The sequence below is a fragment of the Oncorhynchus tshawytscha genome, linkage group LG05 (genome assembly GCF_018296145.1).
Source record: "Oncorhynchus tshawytscha isolate Ot180627B linkage group LG05, Otsh_v2.0, whole genome shotgun sequence".
Lineage (NCBI taxonomy): Eukaryota > Metazoa > Chordata > Actinopteri > Salmoniformes > Salmonidae > Oncorhynchus > Oncorhynchus tshawytscha.
In genome coordinates, this window is record NC_056433.1 from 48,571,880 (window position 1) to 48,588,524 (window position 16,645).

At 44.6% G+C, this 16,645-nt stretch overlaps 1 protein-coding gene across 3 annotated transcripts in view; it reads right to left on the bottom strand.

Moving 5' to 3' along the window:
- The window catches only part of palm1a (paralemmin 1a), a 66,376-nt gene that overhangs the window by 25,481 nt on the left and 24,250 nt on the right, over positions 1-16,645 (bottom strand). For all 3 annotated transcript variants that reach the window (XM_042322018.1, XM_042322019.1, XM_042322020.1), the window contains exons 2-3: positions 8,173-8,218; positions 5,099-5,179 (exon numbers count right to left, since the gene is read on the bottom strand). In XM_042322018.1, coding sequence (XP_042177952.1) covers positions 5,099-5,179; positions 8,173-8,218 — 127 coding nt within the window. The remainder of the gene's footprint in view (positions 1-5,098; positions 5,180-8,172; positions 8,219-16,645) is intronic.

Genomic DNA, 16,645 nt, shown 5'->3' on the forward strand with positions numbered 1-16,645 from the left:
CTCTTATGGGGACAGCCGGAGAACCCTTTTAGGTTCTAGACAGCACCTTTTTTTCTAAGAGGGTAGCCATTTCTATTTTGATTACTCAACTCAGGAAATGTACTGAAATTCAATTAAGAAATCTAAATAACCTTTATAGACAATAATAGCACAATACCAATTGACGAGTTGGATTGCAGTACATTTCCTGGATTGATTGTGTTGGGAGGGCATTAACCTATTGCAGCCCTGTTGTCCACCCCAAGGACAAATAGCCTACAGTGCCTTGCGAAAGTATTCGGCCCCCTTGAACTTTGTGACCTTTTGCCACATTTCAGGCTTCAAACATAAAGATATAAAACTGTATTTTTTTGTGAAGAATCAACAACAAGTGGGACACAATCATGAAGTGGAACGACATTTATTGGATATTTCAAACTTTTTTAACAAATCAAAAACTGAAAAATTGGGCGTGCAAAATTATTCAGCCCCTTTACTTTCAGTGCAGCAAACTCTCTCCAGAAGTTAAGTGAGGATCTCTGAATGATCCAATGTTGACCTAAATGACTAATGATGATAAATACAATCCACCTGTGTGTAATCAAGTCTCCGTATAAATGCACCTGCACTGTGATAGTCTCAGAGGTCCGTTAAAAGTGCAGAGAGCCTCATGAAGAACAAGGAACACACCAGGCAGGTCCGAGATACTGTTGTGAAGAAGTTTAAAGCCGTATTTGGATACAAAAAGATTTCCCAAGCTTTAAACATCCCAAGGAGCACTGTGCAAGCGATAATATTGAAATGGAAGGAGTATCAGACCACTGCAAATCTACCAAGACCTGGCCATCCCTCTAAACTTTCAGCTCATACAAGGAGAAGACTGATCAGAGATGCAGCCAAGAGGCCCATGATCACTCTGGATGAACTGCAGAGATCTACAGCTGAGGTGGGAGACTCTGTCCATAGGACAACAATCAGTTGTATATTGCACAAATCTGGCCTTTATGGAAGAGTGGCAAGAAGAAAGCCATTTCTTAAAGATATCCATAAAAAGTGTTGTTTAAAGTGTGCCACAAGCCACCTGGGAGACACACCAAACATGTGGAAGAAGGTGTTCTGGTCAGATGAAACCAAAATTGAACTTTTTGGCAACAATGCAAAACGTTATGTTTGGCGTAAAAGCAACACAGCTCATCACCCTGAACACATCATCCCCACTGTCAAACATGGTGGTGGCAGCATCATGGTTTGGGCCTGCTTTTCTTCAGCAGGGACAGGGAAGATGGTTAAAATTGATGGGAAGATGGATGGAGCCAAATACAGGACCATTCTGGAAGAAAACCTGATGGAGTCTGCAAAAGACCTGAGACTGGGACGGAGATTTGTCTTCCAACAAGACAATGATCCAAAACATAAAGCAAAATCTACAATGGAATGGTTCAAAAATAAACATATCCAGGTGTTAGAATGGCCAAGTCAAAGTCCAGACCTGAATCCAATCGAGAATCTGTGGAAAGAACTGAAAACTGCTGTTCACAAATGCTCTCCATCCAACCTCACTGAGCTCGAGGTGTTTTGCAAGGAGGAATGGGAAAAAATTTCAGTCTCTCGATGTGCAAAACTGATAGAGACATACCCCAAGTGACTTACAGCTGTAATTGCAGCAAAAGGTGGCGCTACAAAGTATTAACTTAAGGGGGCTGAATAATTTTGCACGCCCAATTTTTCAGTTTTTGATTTGTTAAAAAAGTTTGAAATATCCAATAAATGTCGTTCCACTTCATGATTGTGTCCCACTTGTTGTTGATTCTTCACAAAAAAATACAGTTTTATATCTTTATGTTTGAAGCCTGAAATGTGGCAAAAGGTCGCAAAGTTCAAGGGGGCCGAATACTTTCGCAAGGCACTGTATATTATCTACATACCTGCACCAATCAAAAATAAACAGAAATAAAACAACAATGTCTGCTGAGTGACAGTGAGGTGAAAAAGCTGAATGCAACTGGTCTGTATTCACCCACAATTCAGCTTCCTGCCTCTCCCTCGCTCTCTCCCCTCTTGTTTCTACTTCTACATTTGTGTCTCTCTCCCTCATCTCTGTTTCTCTTTCTCTCTCTTTCTATCCCCTACCCATTCTCTCCCTCTCATCTCTCTCCCTGTTTCTCTTGTTATATCACCTGCCCCCATCTCTTTCTCTCTCTACCTCCCGCTCTCTTTCCCTCTTTCTCCCTCTTTCTCTCTCTCTCTGTCCAGTGTGTCTGCTGACTGGACAGTTGAGCTCCATGGAAACTGCTAATGAGTCCAGTTTTTGGATCTTATCTCCCTCTGGCTGGCCGGCTCTCTCTCTGCTTGCATTGGGCTAGCTGTATTAGCCGCCTTACCGATAACTATGGATGTGTCCCAAAAGGCACCCTATTCCCTATAAAGTGCACTACTTTTGACCAGAGTGCTACTGTATGTGCCCGGGTCAAAAGTAGTGCACTATATGTAGGGAATAGGTTGCCATTTGGGGCACATCCTATGTGGAGACTTGATCACTATCTATTGATCTTCAATCCATCCATGGACCAACAGAGGAAATAGAAGAGTAACAGAATCCAATATGGAGATTGCACTTATAAACATTTTATTATATTTACTAGCCATTTTACTCTTGTTGTTTTCAAAAGGTGAGTCATAATTGAAGTGAAGGGTAATTGAAAATCGATTAAAGCTTGTTTTAGAGGCCATAAGTATTCGAAACGGAATAAAAGCCAAAAGCCATGCAACCAAAAACAACAACGCCAAATTCACTTTCCACAATAGAAGAATGCAGCTAGCTGAAAGTAAATCAGGGAAAGACAATGCACTGCATACTTAGCAGGGGAAGTGTGTTTTTTTTCTTGCCCCAAAACAGGATGTCTTTCAAAGCCAAACTTTTTAGGGGTTTTTTTCCAGAGGGATTCTTCTTCTTTTGCTGTCTGAGCATAGGGCCTCCTCTGTCCAGCCATGTGCTTTCAGGACCCTTGAACACACACACACGCATGCACACGCACATGCGCACACACACGCACACATTAACACACACACACATCCTTTACTGATGTCCAGCGCAGGAGTTCAATTCTACCAGCCCCAGCCAAGTCCTTCTAGGTCCCTGCTGTGCTCATTCCATAGAGAGGGCCCCTCTACTCCTCTAGACTTCAGGAGTTGGTGCCCAGTTCCTTGCACAACCACTGCCAAGCCTCACTGGCACGGTTAAGTACCCCCCAAAAAACTGATTTGTCAATGCAGCACTCATAAATAAACATTATATTAAAAGGAAAGGGTGTAGGAAACCATCATACTCAAGCCACCGTACCACTCCTTGGAAATTGTGGGAAGGTACGATTTTGGTTTCTCATTGGTTCTGGGAACGAAGCCATCATTTTCCTGTCCGGTTAAACTTAATGTTTTTTTAAACGTTCTAAGAACGGAAGTGAACATTTTGCCTGTTCTGGGAACTTTTTTTAGGTTGCATTGAGGTTCTGAGAATGTTTTTACTATGTTTCCCTGAAAGTTTTCCTGGGAGGTTTTATTAACGTTATGAGAGCTGACATTTTACGTTATTTGAAGGTAATTAAAATGGCAAAATAGCGTTCTGAAAACATTCTCTAAATGCTGTAAATGTTTTGAATGAAATGTAAAGGTTATTTGGAGTTTCTTTTATTATAACTTTCTGAAAACTTTTTCTGAATGTTTTAATAACACTGCTAGCTTAGTTTAACTGTTAACACCAAGCACAGATAGGACACATGGAAATTAATTTACTTAAGACATTAATCATGCGAACACATGTATTTTTGATTGTGGCACAGCGTCAGTGGTCTTCTGTTCTCTATCCATGGAAGTTGTCCACTGGGCCATCAGGATGGGGGATGGGCCTGCTATGTTTTTAAAACTCATACAACGCTGTTTATTTTAGACTATTCAAACAGACTCCAATTTTTTTTATTTGTCTCGCGTTGTTGGTTGTAGGTGCGCTTGACTCAGCAGCCCGAGCAAAGTGTACCAATGTTGAACCATTTAATGTGTCTGAAGGTAGAACTCTGCCTACCCGGTAGGCCCAGAGTGCAAATGATCTATTACCGGCGTAATCATATACCTATTTTTATATATATATATATAATTTCTAAACGGTCTGAGAACAACAACACTGGCAGGGCAATTCAAGCATAGCCAATATGCAGTGATAATGTATTGGGCCTATAGCCTACTGCACAAGCCTCATTGCTACATAACTGTTTTTAATTGGTTAAATGTTGCATGGGCTTATGTTTTTTAAGTTGTGGTAGATCTCGGCTTGCATTTTGACTCAGAAAGTAATCTTGACTCAGAAAAGGTTGGTGACCACTGAGATAGAGGATAGAGAGAGTTTTTTGGACAATGAGAATGGAATGTATTTCTTTTTAAATTACATTCTTAGAACTTTCTTTGAATGTTACTCATTTTTTCTTGTGTTTCTTCTTTGGGAAAGTTTTCTTAATGTTCTGAGAACATGACTTTAAATAGAATCATGAAGAAACCTGTAGGAAACGTTATGCTGAAGTACTGAAATTCGTACAGAAGAATGTTGTTTCTTGACATTCTCTGAACTATTTGAGAACATTCCCAATGTCAAACCAGTTGAAGGACGTTCATAGAACGTTACCAAAAATCGAATTAAATGTAACCATGTTTGAACTTTTAGGAAACGTTCCATTAAAGTAATGAAATACCAAGAAAATAACTTTTATTTTGTCAAGTTCCTTAAATGTGCTTAGAATGTTCCAAAACTATCCTGCACCATTCCCTGATAGTTGTGGGAAGGTTGTATGCAAAACAACCATAGGACAACCACACACAAATGTCTGAGATGAAAGTGATATAAGAGATAGCGATTCGGACGGCTAAGACATTTTCCAAATTCTCTGAGGGGTTGCCGTGACAACGTTGGCACTACTGCACTCTTCAAAGTGAAAAATATTTGTACTTTCCAACACTCCTGCACCCAATCCTGTTGTACTGTGAAACCAAAATAACTGTACCCAACAGCTGGATGCTCAGTGTCCCATCCACCCCTCAGTGTTCCCCCAGTGCCCCATCCTGTCCTCCTTCTTACCTTGAGGTGAGAGAGCTGTCTCCTGTCATCTTCCAGCTGCCTCTTCTTATTCTCAATCTCTGTCTGCCTCTTCCTCTTCTCCTGTTGAAGTATAGGAAAAACACAGTCAGTATGTGAGGAGAAGACAATAAATGCAAACCAACAGTAAATAGTACGGATGGATGGATTATGGAACCCTGAAGGTTCCTAAGTAAGTTGTAGCAAAGTGCTAGCAACAACATGATGGTGAGTTTGATTCCTGCATGGGCCAAATATACAGAGATAAGCTTTACCAGGCCATTTTCCCCTACTAAGTACAGAGGAAACCATATACACTCTCCTCCTAAAGAGGTCTTAACTGCAACAATTACAGACTTTGGCATGTGCTATGTCATTGACTATTAAGCTTGGGGCCCTGAGTCTGAACACCGCCCTGTGCAACTGGGTCCTGGACTTCCTGAGGGGAATCCCCTGGTGGTGAAGTTAGGAAACAACACCTCCACTTCGCTGATCCTCAACACAGGGAACCCACAAGGGTACGTGCTCAGCCCCCTCCGGTACTGCCTGTTCACCCATGACTGCATGGCCACGCACGCCTCGAATTCAATCATCAAGTTTGCTGACGACACAACAGTGGTAGGCCTGATTACCAACAATGACAGCCTACAAGGAGGAGGGTGAGGGCCCTGGCGGAGTGGTGCCAGGAAAATAACCTCTCCCTCAACGTCAACAAAACAAAGGAGCTGATCGTGGACTTTAGGAAACAGCAGAGGGAGCACCCCCCTATCCAAATTGATGGGACCGCAGCGGAGAAAGTGAAAAGCTGACAGTGATGAGCCCCTCCTTCAGGCTTGTCATTTGGATATGAGCTGTACGAAAGGACATTCTAGGCTGACCTTCGTATTGCGCTAATAGGATGTCAAATCTAAATCAACGTGTGCTCTATGTTGAGAATAGAGAAGGTTTTATAGAAATGATTGATTTGAGGTTATAGGAACACATGGCATGACTTTAACTTTAACCTCTCTTATGCCCTAACACGACTTATACTTCATATTCAACCTCCCAAAAATGGATGCACGCACATGAACACATGCATGCAAACACACACACAGACACAATGGGCCGTGCATTTCTCATTGTGACAGGGTATTATGTTTAAAAGGTCTGGCCATACTGGGCATGACTTCCTCTCTGTCCTGCCTCTCAGAGACGCCAGCTCCACAGAAACACAATACACAACCCTGCCAACTAGAGTCCAATCCGAGAGAATCCACTCGCCCTTAAAACCAGGCCTTTGTCGGGGCATAGTGGTAGAGGCTAGGGGTTGATTTGGGATTGTTCTCTTTCTATGCTGTAAATAGCAATCACCCTAGTCGGCTGAGGGCATGCCACATCCCTCTGTTTATCAAGGAAAAAGGTTCACTTCACTGTCTGTGGCCTTATGAGAAGACCTGCAAATCACACACACACACACACACACACACATACAAACACACTGTCGCCTGGCTCCAACATGGTACATGGGAGAGAGTATATCTGCCACATCAGCAAAAGCTTCATCTGAAAGCAGTGGACTGTGGTGAAGAAGAGAGAATGATATGACCTGTCCCAACAATAGAAGGGGAAACCAAGGGCACAAGGAAGATGGCTGGCCCAGTGGCGCAGTTGGTTAAAGCACATAGCTCACAACACTACAGCTGTGGGTTTGATTCCCATGTGGGAAGAATAACTGTATTAAGTTGCTTTAGACATTATTATGGAAGGGAGTGATGGGAAATGTATTGGAAGTGAGTGTTATTAGCGTTGACACTTGTGTTATTTACAGTGTCCATTTAAACTGTGCAGTCTGCAGCACTGGCCTTGGCTAAGTCTTTCTGTAAGTTTTGCCCATGCAGCATTATTGAAAAGGGATAGAATTAAATTGAAAGACTGAGAGGAGAGACAAATTGAGGGAGATGGAGAAATAGAGAGGTACGGCAGAGAAAAGAAATTAAGCAAAATCTTTAAAATAGATTAGAGTGTGTGTGTGTGTGTGTGTGTGTGTGTGTGTGTGTGCAGATCGATTGGTGCATTAGAGACTGCATTACCCCTCTCTGTGGCTTACTAAAACCAAAAGACCAAAGAACAAAATGGAGGGAAGTTTGAGTGTATGTGTGGTAGGATGTGTGTGTATGTGTGAGAGGGTCGTGTGTGTGTATGTGTGATTGGGTGTGTGTGTGTGTGTGTGTGTGTGTGTGTGTGTGTGTGTGTGTGTGTGTGTGTGTGTGTGTGTGTGTGTGTGTGTGTGTGTGTGTGTGTGTGCGTGCGTGCAATAAAGATATAGAAAGAGAGGAAGGAGAGAGAGAGTAGAGAGAGGGGAGAGAGAGAGAGAGAGAGAGAGAGAGAGAGAGAGAGTCGAGAGAGGGGAGAGAGAGTAGAGAGAGGGGAGAGCGAGAGAGTAGAGAGATGGGAGAGCGAGAGAGTAGAGAGAGGGGAGAGAGAGAGTCGAGAGATGGGAGAGAGAGAGGAGAGAGAGAGAGAGAGAGAGTTGAGAGAGAGTCGAGAGAGGGGAGAGAGAGAGTAGAGAGAGGGGAGAGAGAGAGTAGAGAGAGGGGAGAGAGAGAGTTGAGAGAGGGGAGAGAGAGAGTTGAGAGAGGGGAGAGAGAGAGAGAGAGAGGGGAGAGAGTAGAGAGAGAGAGAGAGTAGAGAGAGTGGAGAGAGAGAGGAGAGAGAGGAGAGAGAGAGAGTAGAGAGAGGGGAGAGAGAGAGTTGGGGGTGTCTTCAGAGGAAGACGCTGAAAGCCATGGGCTTTGGGATCAAAAGGTTTTATTTCTCCTTCCCCGTCGGTTGGCATTAATGATTAAAGCCACTAAAAAGGATACGCTCGTGGAACGCTTCGAGACGGAAATTAAAGTGGAGCAGGAAATCTCCCGTCAAACCCATCAAACCAAAACCAGTCCATCTACTACTTTATATAAACATATTAATTGCAATCGTTTCGCTGCTCGGTAATGTCGGAGTGCGCTGTGTACATTATACTGTATAGTAAGTGTTTTGGCCATGAGAGTGTAACGGTTGTGAACCACATATGGCAGGAGGATCCCATCACTTACCGCTATAGCCTGGAGTCTCTCCTGCTGTGACAGCCCCTCAGACATCCTGCCAGAGAGAGAGGGGGGGCGGAGAGAGAGTGAGAGAGAGCTAGTTAACTTGTTTAACAAAAAACCCACAAGACAATTGGCCGTGAAGACATCATTCTAAGAAATAGCCAGCCTTACAGGTTTGTGGTCTTGGATACCATGGGTCTCTTTGCATTTAAAACATAATGAGATGTATGGGAAAGGCCAGGTTGCATTCCTTAAACCCCTGGTTACCTTAATTACAAACTATTAACTTAATTTCACAAACAGGCATGAACGAACATCGCCCACCCTCTCCTTCTCTCTCCGTCGGATTCAAACACACAGAGGTAACCCAATGTTGCAAAAGCATTCGTTCAAATGAATACCAGACAGTAAAGTAAGACCTAATAAATCAAAAGAAGAACGACATCATGATACACACACTGCAGAAAGGATAGGGAGGAGGTATTTGGGATATATTCATTTTTTCACTGCATGTGACAAATAAAATGTGAAACTTGAAACGCGCGCACACACACATACACAGAGAGAGCGAGCGAGAGAGAGAGAGAGAGAAATCTGGATTTCATCCTCCCGTCCCATTGACAGTTGTAATATCTAATTCCTGCCTGTCAAGCATTTTACTAGAGAGGAAACATATGTATGCGTCGATGCTTTCATACCTGAGGAATTCAGAGCATGTGCAGATCAGCTTTCATACACACATTCTTTCCTGGATAGACTCCTAGTCATACTGTATATGCAATACTGTATGTGTATGGTTCATTGCTGGACTATAGCTGAATTAGTTCCGTTCAATTAGTCCACATCACTGACCCCCCGAATATGAAGCAAATACTATAGCAAAGAAAGTAACAGCTCGTGCATAGGACTCAATAGGTGGAATGAAGCCCAGAAAATGACGACCACACAAATCGCTGATTCATTGGCAATGAGAGCCAGAGAGAGACTTATCACAACCCACACAAGTTCTTTGACTTAAGAAAAAGCATAAAAATACATATGACCAACACCTTAAAGGAAGTATTGACTTATAAAATAGATACCACGGATAATTCTGTAGAACGCCCCCCTCACAAGTTCTCATTTTGATATCTTTGTGGGGAAATAAGGATGCGCATGAACAGTCACCAATCACCACACGAGGTAATTCCATTTATCTCATGAAACAGGAAGAAAGAAATTGGAACAAGGGTCATTGAACAAAGAAAATACTGATGTCGGGCGATAATATGCTGCAGGCCTATTGTTGACAATGTTTCTCAAGCGCCTGCTTGGCTAATTGATTCCAGATATTCAGGCCACAAAAATGTGCGGCCACATATTCACACAGTCAAACACAATAAAACACATTAACACACAGTGAATGTCATATGGTCCCACTTTACATGAAGTGCCCCAAAAAAACCTACGTACAGTATTTACCTGGTACTGGAGCTACATATGTAGACAGGTATGGTGTATTTACAGTGTAAGTAGGCTACAACTGTTGTCCAGTTTGCAGTTGTTTGTGTTATTAGACACATTTGAACCCTTTATACGCATTATATTTGTAACTAAACTCAAATGAATGGTGGCCAAGTCTACCCTTACATCAAAACAATTGTTAAAGACTGCCAAACCACACAGTGTTTATATCACACCAGGGCTATTTCATCAGAGCTAGTCAGGATCGGTCCTCTCTCTGGCCAGTTTGAGATTGGCCCTGGGTTCATTTTGGCTCCACCAGGTTTCAGAGGATTGATCTGCCATGCATACCGTGCAGCAGCACTTGTCTCTACGCTCCAGTTGAGAGCTCTGTGTAAGAATGCCAGAAGGACAGCCTCTCCTTGACCTTTCAACCCCAGAGAACATAGAACAAAAGGACAATCTAGCCTCAAGCAGCAATGGCCAGTAGCTTAGTGGTAGCTTAGTGGAATAGGCAAGGACCAAGTTGAGTGAGTGCACTACTCAAGAGCCCTCATCTAAAAGAGCGATCGACATCCGTAGCAATGCATTGTCACTCGTGGGTTTCGTAGCCAAGATGACCGACACCGGAATGACATAATTAGATAAATAACAGTAAGACAAGTTGAGCGTGAAATAGGCCGAGAGACAAGCTGAGGCTCAATAACATATTTTTTCACGCTAGTTTTCTTTTGAGGGGGAGGGTGAAAATTATGGAATTCTTTCCTGGAGGAGACTGCAGGGGAACAGTGTCAAGAGAGAGAGAGAGAGCATCCAGCGAGAACGCAGGAGACTGCAGGGGAACAGTGTCAAGAGAGAGAGAGAGAGAGCATCCAGCGAGAACGCAGGAGACTGCAGGGGAACAGTGTCAAGAGAGAGAGAGAGCATCCAGCAAGAACGCAGGAGACTGCAGGGGAACAGTGTCAAGAGAGAGAGAGAGCATCCAGCGAGAACGCAGGAGACTGCAGGGGAACAGTGTCAAGAGAGAGAGAGAGAGCATCCAGTGAGAATGCAGGAGACTGCAGGGGAACAGTGTCAAGAGAGAGAGAGAGAGCATCCAGTGAGAATGCAGGAGACTGCAGGGGAACAGTGTCAAGAGAGAGAGAGAGAGAGCATCCAGTGAGAATGCAGGAGACTGCAGGGGAACAGTGTCAAGAGAGAGAGAGAGAGCATCCAGTGAGAATGCAGGAGACTGCAGGGGAACAGTATCGAGAGAGAGAGAGAGAGAGAGAGAGCATCCAGCGAGAATGCAGGAGACTGCAGGGGAACAGTGTCAAGAGAGAGAGAGCATCCAGCGAGAACGCAGGAGACTGCAGGGGAACAGTGTCAAGAGAGAGAGAGAGAGCATCCAGTGAGAATGCAGGAGACTGCAGGGGAACAGTGTCAGAGAGAGAGAGAGAGAGCATCCAGTGAGAATGCAGGAGACTGCAGGGGAACAGTGTCAAGAGAGAGAGAGAGAGAGAGAGCATCCAGTGAGAATGCAGGAGACTGCAGGGGAACAGTATCGAGAGAGAGAGAGAGAGAGAGCATCCAGCGAGAATGCAGGAGACTGCAGGGGAACAGTGTCAAGAGAGAGAGAGCATCCAGCGAGAACGCAGGAGACTGCAGGGGAACAGTGTCAAGAGAGAGAGAGAGCATCCAGTGAGAATGCAGGAGACTGCAGGGGAACAGTACTGAGAGGAGAGACAGTGCATCAAAAGACTGCAGGGGAACAGTGTCAAAAGAGAGAGCGAGAGAATGTTTCAATGTTTCCCCTCGCTTTCTCCACAGGCAGGTTGCAAAATCCCCCCGAAAAACTGCTAGACTTCCAATACCAAAATATGACATCAAGACATAATTTGTTATGAAGTCATGGTAGGGGAAACCTCAAGCTGCACACAGTGTCTCTCTCTCTCTACAACAGGGACAGTGACTCTTCATGTGCACTTACAATGCCTCACACGGCGTAATGACTGACCGCACGTCTCCTGGAAGGTCACAAGACAGACAGCCCGTCTGAGAAGCCTCAGAGCTCTGTATCAGAGCATGCTCCGATGGGAGAAGAGAGGGAGAGGAGAGGTATGCATCCCACCCAGACACCACCACCACTACCAACACCCCTAGTACCATTCCATCCCAGACTGGGAGTGTGCTGGTCGGGAACGGCCCCCCTCTGATAGCCCTGTTTGAAAGATGAGACACACGGCATGCCATGAGGGAACGCAGGAATGCCTGGCCTGCGCTACAGCCCTACCCCGCCGGCCCCAACAACCCCTGCCACCCCAACATGTGTTTCCCATCCCCCAGGACCACCCCCTATATAACACACACCACCTGTAAAAATACCATTGCATTTTTTTGGGGCTCCTAAGTGAAATATATTTGGCTGCTTGGCTTACAGTGGAGAATGGTGTGAGAAGCTGAAGAGGTAAGCAGAGAAAGTGGAGAGCGGGTGGTTATAATTCACAAATAGGGTCTCAAGGTGAAACAGCAGAACTCAGCCTAGGACCATATCTACCAGACATTTTCATTCGCGTAGACACTATGTCCCGGGGGCAGAATGCTATTAACGTGGCTCATCTCCAATGCTTACGCTAGGCTAATGCTATGTGTGGCTGTGACTGCTGGGTCCGAGTATGCAGAATTCAGCAGAGCTGCATCATGTATGGGCTATTGTCTGGGGGAAATGCCTGCTTGCTGCTGTGTGCCCAGTCAGCAGCTTTGGGCTGACAGGTCGGAGAGAGAGGGAGAGGGAGAGGACAGGACAAAGCCATGTGCTGGCCACCATCGCTGCTGACTAATCTGAATGCTACCTATAGCACCCTCTAGGACACTGCATAAACGATGCTAGCATACACAGCGACACGTGCTTTATGCCTCAGCCCCAGCCACAGCTAGGCCAAATCCAAATCTGTATAAGTAAAGGCTACCTACCAATAAGTAAAGGCTATCCACCAATAAGTAAATGCTATCTAAATGGCGCCGAATGCAGACGTTTTATGTGTCCCTAACCGATTGTGTTTTTTTGTTTGTTTATCTGCATTGTTCGTAACTTATTTTTTTACTAATTTTGTACATGATGTTGCTGCTACCGTTTCTTATGACCGAAAATAACTTCTAGACATCAGGACTGCAATTACTCAGCAAGGACTAGCAGAATCCTTTTTCTTCTTTCACGACTACGAGCCGGAGGCAGAGGATATAGGGCTCCTTCGGGAACAGGCCCCGAGCCCCGTGATCTGAGTGAAGAGGAGGACGGAGAAAGAGAGGCCGGAGAGCGGGTTGCCTGCTGAGAATTCAAAGGCGATCTAATAAACCCCCACTTCCCTCAATTCTGCTAGCAAATGTGCAATCTTTGGACAATAAAATCGACGAGTTACGAAAAGATTAAACTACCAATGGGACATTAAAAACTGGAACATCTTCTGCTTATGGCTGAAGGACGACAACATCAACATAAAGCTGGCTGGTTATACGATGTACCGGCAGGATAGGACAGCGGGACAGGACAGGACATTTTTTTTATTTTTGTAAACAACAGTTGGTGCACGATATCTAAGGAAGTCTCAAGCTATTGCTCGCCTGAGGTAGAGTTTCTCATGATAAGCTGTAGACCACACTACCTACCGAGAGAGTTTTCATCTGTATTCTTTGTAGCTGTTTACATAACACCACAGTCAGAGGCTGGCACAATGAGCTGTATTCCGCCATAAGCAAACAAGAAAACACTCACCCAGAGGCGGCGCTCCTAGTAGCCGGGGACTGTAAATGCAGCGAAACTTAAATCAGTTTTAGCAAATTTCTATCAGCATGTTAAATGCGCAACCAGAGGGAAAATAACTCTGGAACACCTATACTCCATACACAGAGACTCATAGAAAGCTCTCCCTCGCCCTCCATTTGGCAAATCTGACCATAATTCCATCCTCCTGATTCCTGCTTACAAGCAAAAATTAAAGCAGGAAACACCAGGTACTAGATCAATAAAAAAGTGGTCAGATGAAGCAGATGCTAAGCTACAGGACTGCTTTGCTAGCACAGACTGGAATATGTTCCAGGATTCCTCCAATGGCATTGAGGAGTACACCACATCTGTCATTGGCTTCATCAATAAGTGCATAGATGATGTCATCCCCACAGTGACCGTATGTACATACCCCAACCAGAAGCCATGGATTACAGACAGCATCCATTTTCAAGGAGTGGGACTCTAAACTCGGAAGCTTATAAGAAATCCCGCTATGCCCTCCGATGAACCATCAAACAGAGAAAGCATCAATACAGGACTAAGATCGAGTCGTACTACACCGGCTCTGACGCTCGTCAGATGTGGCAGGGCTTGCAAACCATTACAGACCACAAAAGGAAGCACAGCCGAGAGCTGCCCAGTGACACGAGCCTGCCAGATGAGCTAAACTACTTCTATGCTCACAGCTGTACCGGAAGACTGTGTGATCACTGACATTTTCAACGTCTCCCTGTCCGAGTCTGTAATATCAACATGTTTCAAGCAGACCACCATAGTGCCTGTGCCCAATAACACTAAGGTAACCTGCCTAAATGACTATCGACCCGTAGCACTCATGTCTGCAGCCATGAAGTGTTTTGAAAGACTGGTCATGGCTCACATCAACACCATCATCCCAGAAACCCTAGATCCACACCAATTTCTACACCACCCAAACAGATCTACAGATGATGCAGTCTCTATTGCACTCCACACTGCCCTTTCCCACCTGGACAGAAGGAACACCTATGTGAGAATGCTATTCATTGACTACAGCTCAGTGTTCAACATCATAGTGCCCTCAAGGCTCATCACTAAGCTAAGGACCCTGGGACTAAACACCTCCCTCTGCAACTGGATCCTGGAATTCCTGACTAGCCGCCTCCAGGTGGTAAGGGAAGGTAACAACATATCCGCCACGCTGATCCTCAACACAGGGGCCCCTCAGGGGTGCGTGCTCAGTCCCCTCCTGTACTCCCTGTTCACTCATGACTGCATGGCAAGGCACGACTCCAACACCATCATTAAATTTGCCGATGACATAACAGTGGTAGGCCTGATCACCGACAACAACGAGACAGCATATAGGGAGGAGGCCAGAGACCTGGCCGGGTGGTGCCAGGACAACAACCTCTCCCTCAACGTGATCAAGACAAAGGAGATGATTGTGGACCACAGGAAAAGGAGGACCGAGCACTCCCCCATTCTCATCGACGGGGCTGCAGTGGAGCAGGTTGAGAGCTTCAAGTTCCTTGGTGTCCACATCACCAACAAACTAACATGATCCAAGCACACTAAGATAGTCGTGAAGCGGGCACGACAAAACCTGTTCCCTCTCAGGAGACTGAAAATATTTGGCATGGGTCCTCAGATCCTCAAAAGGTTCTACAGCTGCACCATCGAGAGCATCCTGACTGGTTGCATCACTGTCTGATTTGGCAACTGCTCGGACTCTGACCACAAGGCACTACAGAGGGTAGTGTGAACTGCCCAGTACATCACTGGGGCCAAGCTTCCTGCCATCCAGGACCTCTATACCAGGCGGTGTCAGAGGAAGGCCATAAAAATTGTCAAAGACTCCAGCCACCCTAGTCATAGACTGTTCTCTCATGCTACTGCCCGGCAAGCGGTACCGGAGCGCCAAGTCTTGGTCCAAGAGGCTTCTAAACAGCTTCTACCTCCAAGCCATAAGACTCCTGAACATCTAGTCAAATGGCTACCCAGACTATTTGCATTGCCCCCCCACCCCCCTTAACTCTACCTACATGTACATACTACCTCAAATAACCGGTGCCCCTGTACATTGACTCTGTACCGGCACCCCCCTGTATATATTGTTATTTTTTTACTGCGGCTCTTTAACTACTTGTTAATTTTATCTCTTATTCTTATCTGTATTTTTTTTTAACTGCACTGTTGGTTAGGGGCTCGTAAGTAAGCATTTCACTATTGTATTCGGCGCATGTGATTTGATTTGATATCCACCAATAAGTAAAGGCTATTCACCAATAAGTAAAGGCTATTCACCAATAAGTAAAGGCTATCCACCAATAAGTAAATGCTATCTACCAATAAGTAAAGGTTATTTACCAATAAGTAAATGCTATCTACCAATAAGTAAAGGCTATCCACCAATAAGTAAAGGCTATCTACCAATAAGTAAAGGCTATCCACCAATAAGTAAAGGCTATCTACCAATAAGTAAAGGCTATCTACCAATAAGTAATGGCTATCTACCAATAAGTAAAGGGTATCTACCAATAAGTAAAGGCTATCTACCAATAAGTAATGGCTATCTACCAATAAGTAAAGGCTATCTACCAATAAGTATAAGCTATCCACCAATCTGTACAGGCTAAGCTCAGAGGTTTGATGGAGGCTGTTTGAGTGGCAAAACCAGGAGATGAACTAATCAATGTGTGAAGAAACATTCAGAGGGTTACTAGTGGGTGAAAGAGCAGTAGTGAATCTATTCTGCAAATTAACAATCTAGCCAGGATTTTGTTTTGTTTTCAGCTGCAGTACTGAGTCAGTGCATGCTTTGAATGTTCGGAATTCTCCAAGATGAAGATCATACGTCTCGGAGTATTCACAAGCTAATTCTCTCACTGTCACGTGTGCATTTTAATGAAGCACAAACAACAGCAGGAGGGTTTGGTCAGGCCTCAAAGAAGAGATTGTTCCCCTTCCACAGAAACTGCTTCGTTTTCATGAAAAATGTCCCCTTCTAAATGTTTCATAAATGCGTAAATTGTTGCGTTGCACAATATTAGCCCTTGAAGCTTTTTGTCATTAGAGATAGGATGATAAATGTATCAATATGGGGCCAGACAAAATGGCCGTGGTAAATCTCTGTGGGAATGTTAAGACTTCCAGCATCAACACATTGGGCTCTAATGCCTGGGGTTATTGCAGAGTACTGGCCCACTTCACTCACGAATACTGACCATAAACTGGCACACCATGCCCTTTTTATTACACATTTGTATTTCATGTCAATGTTTATATTTT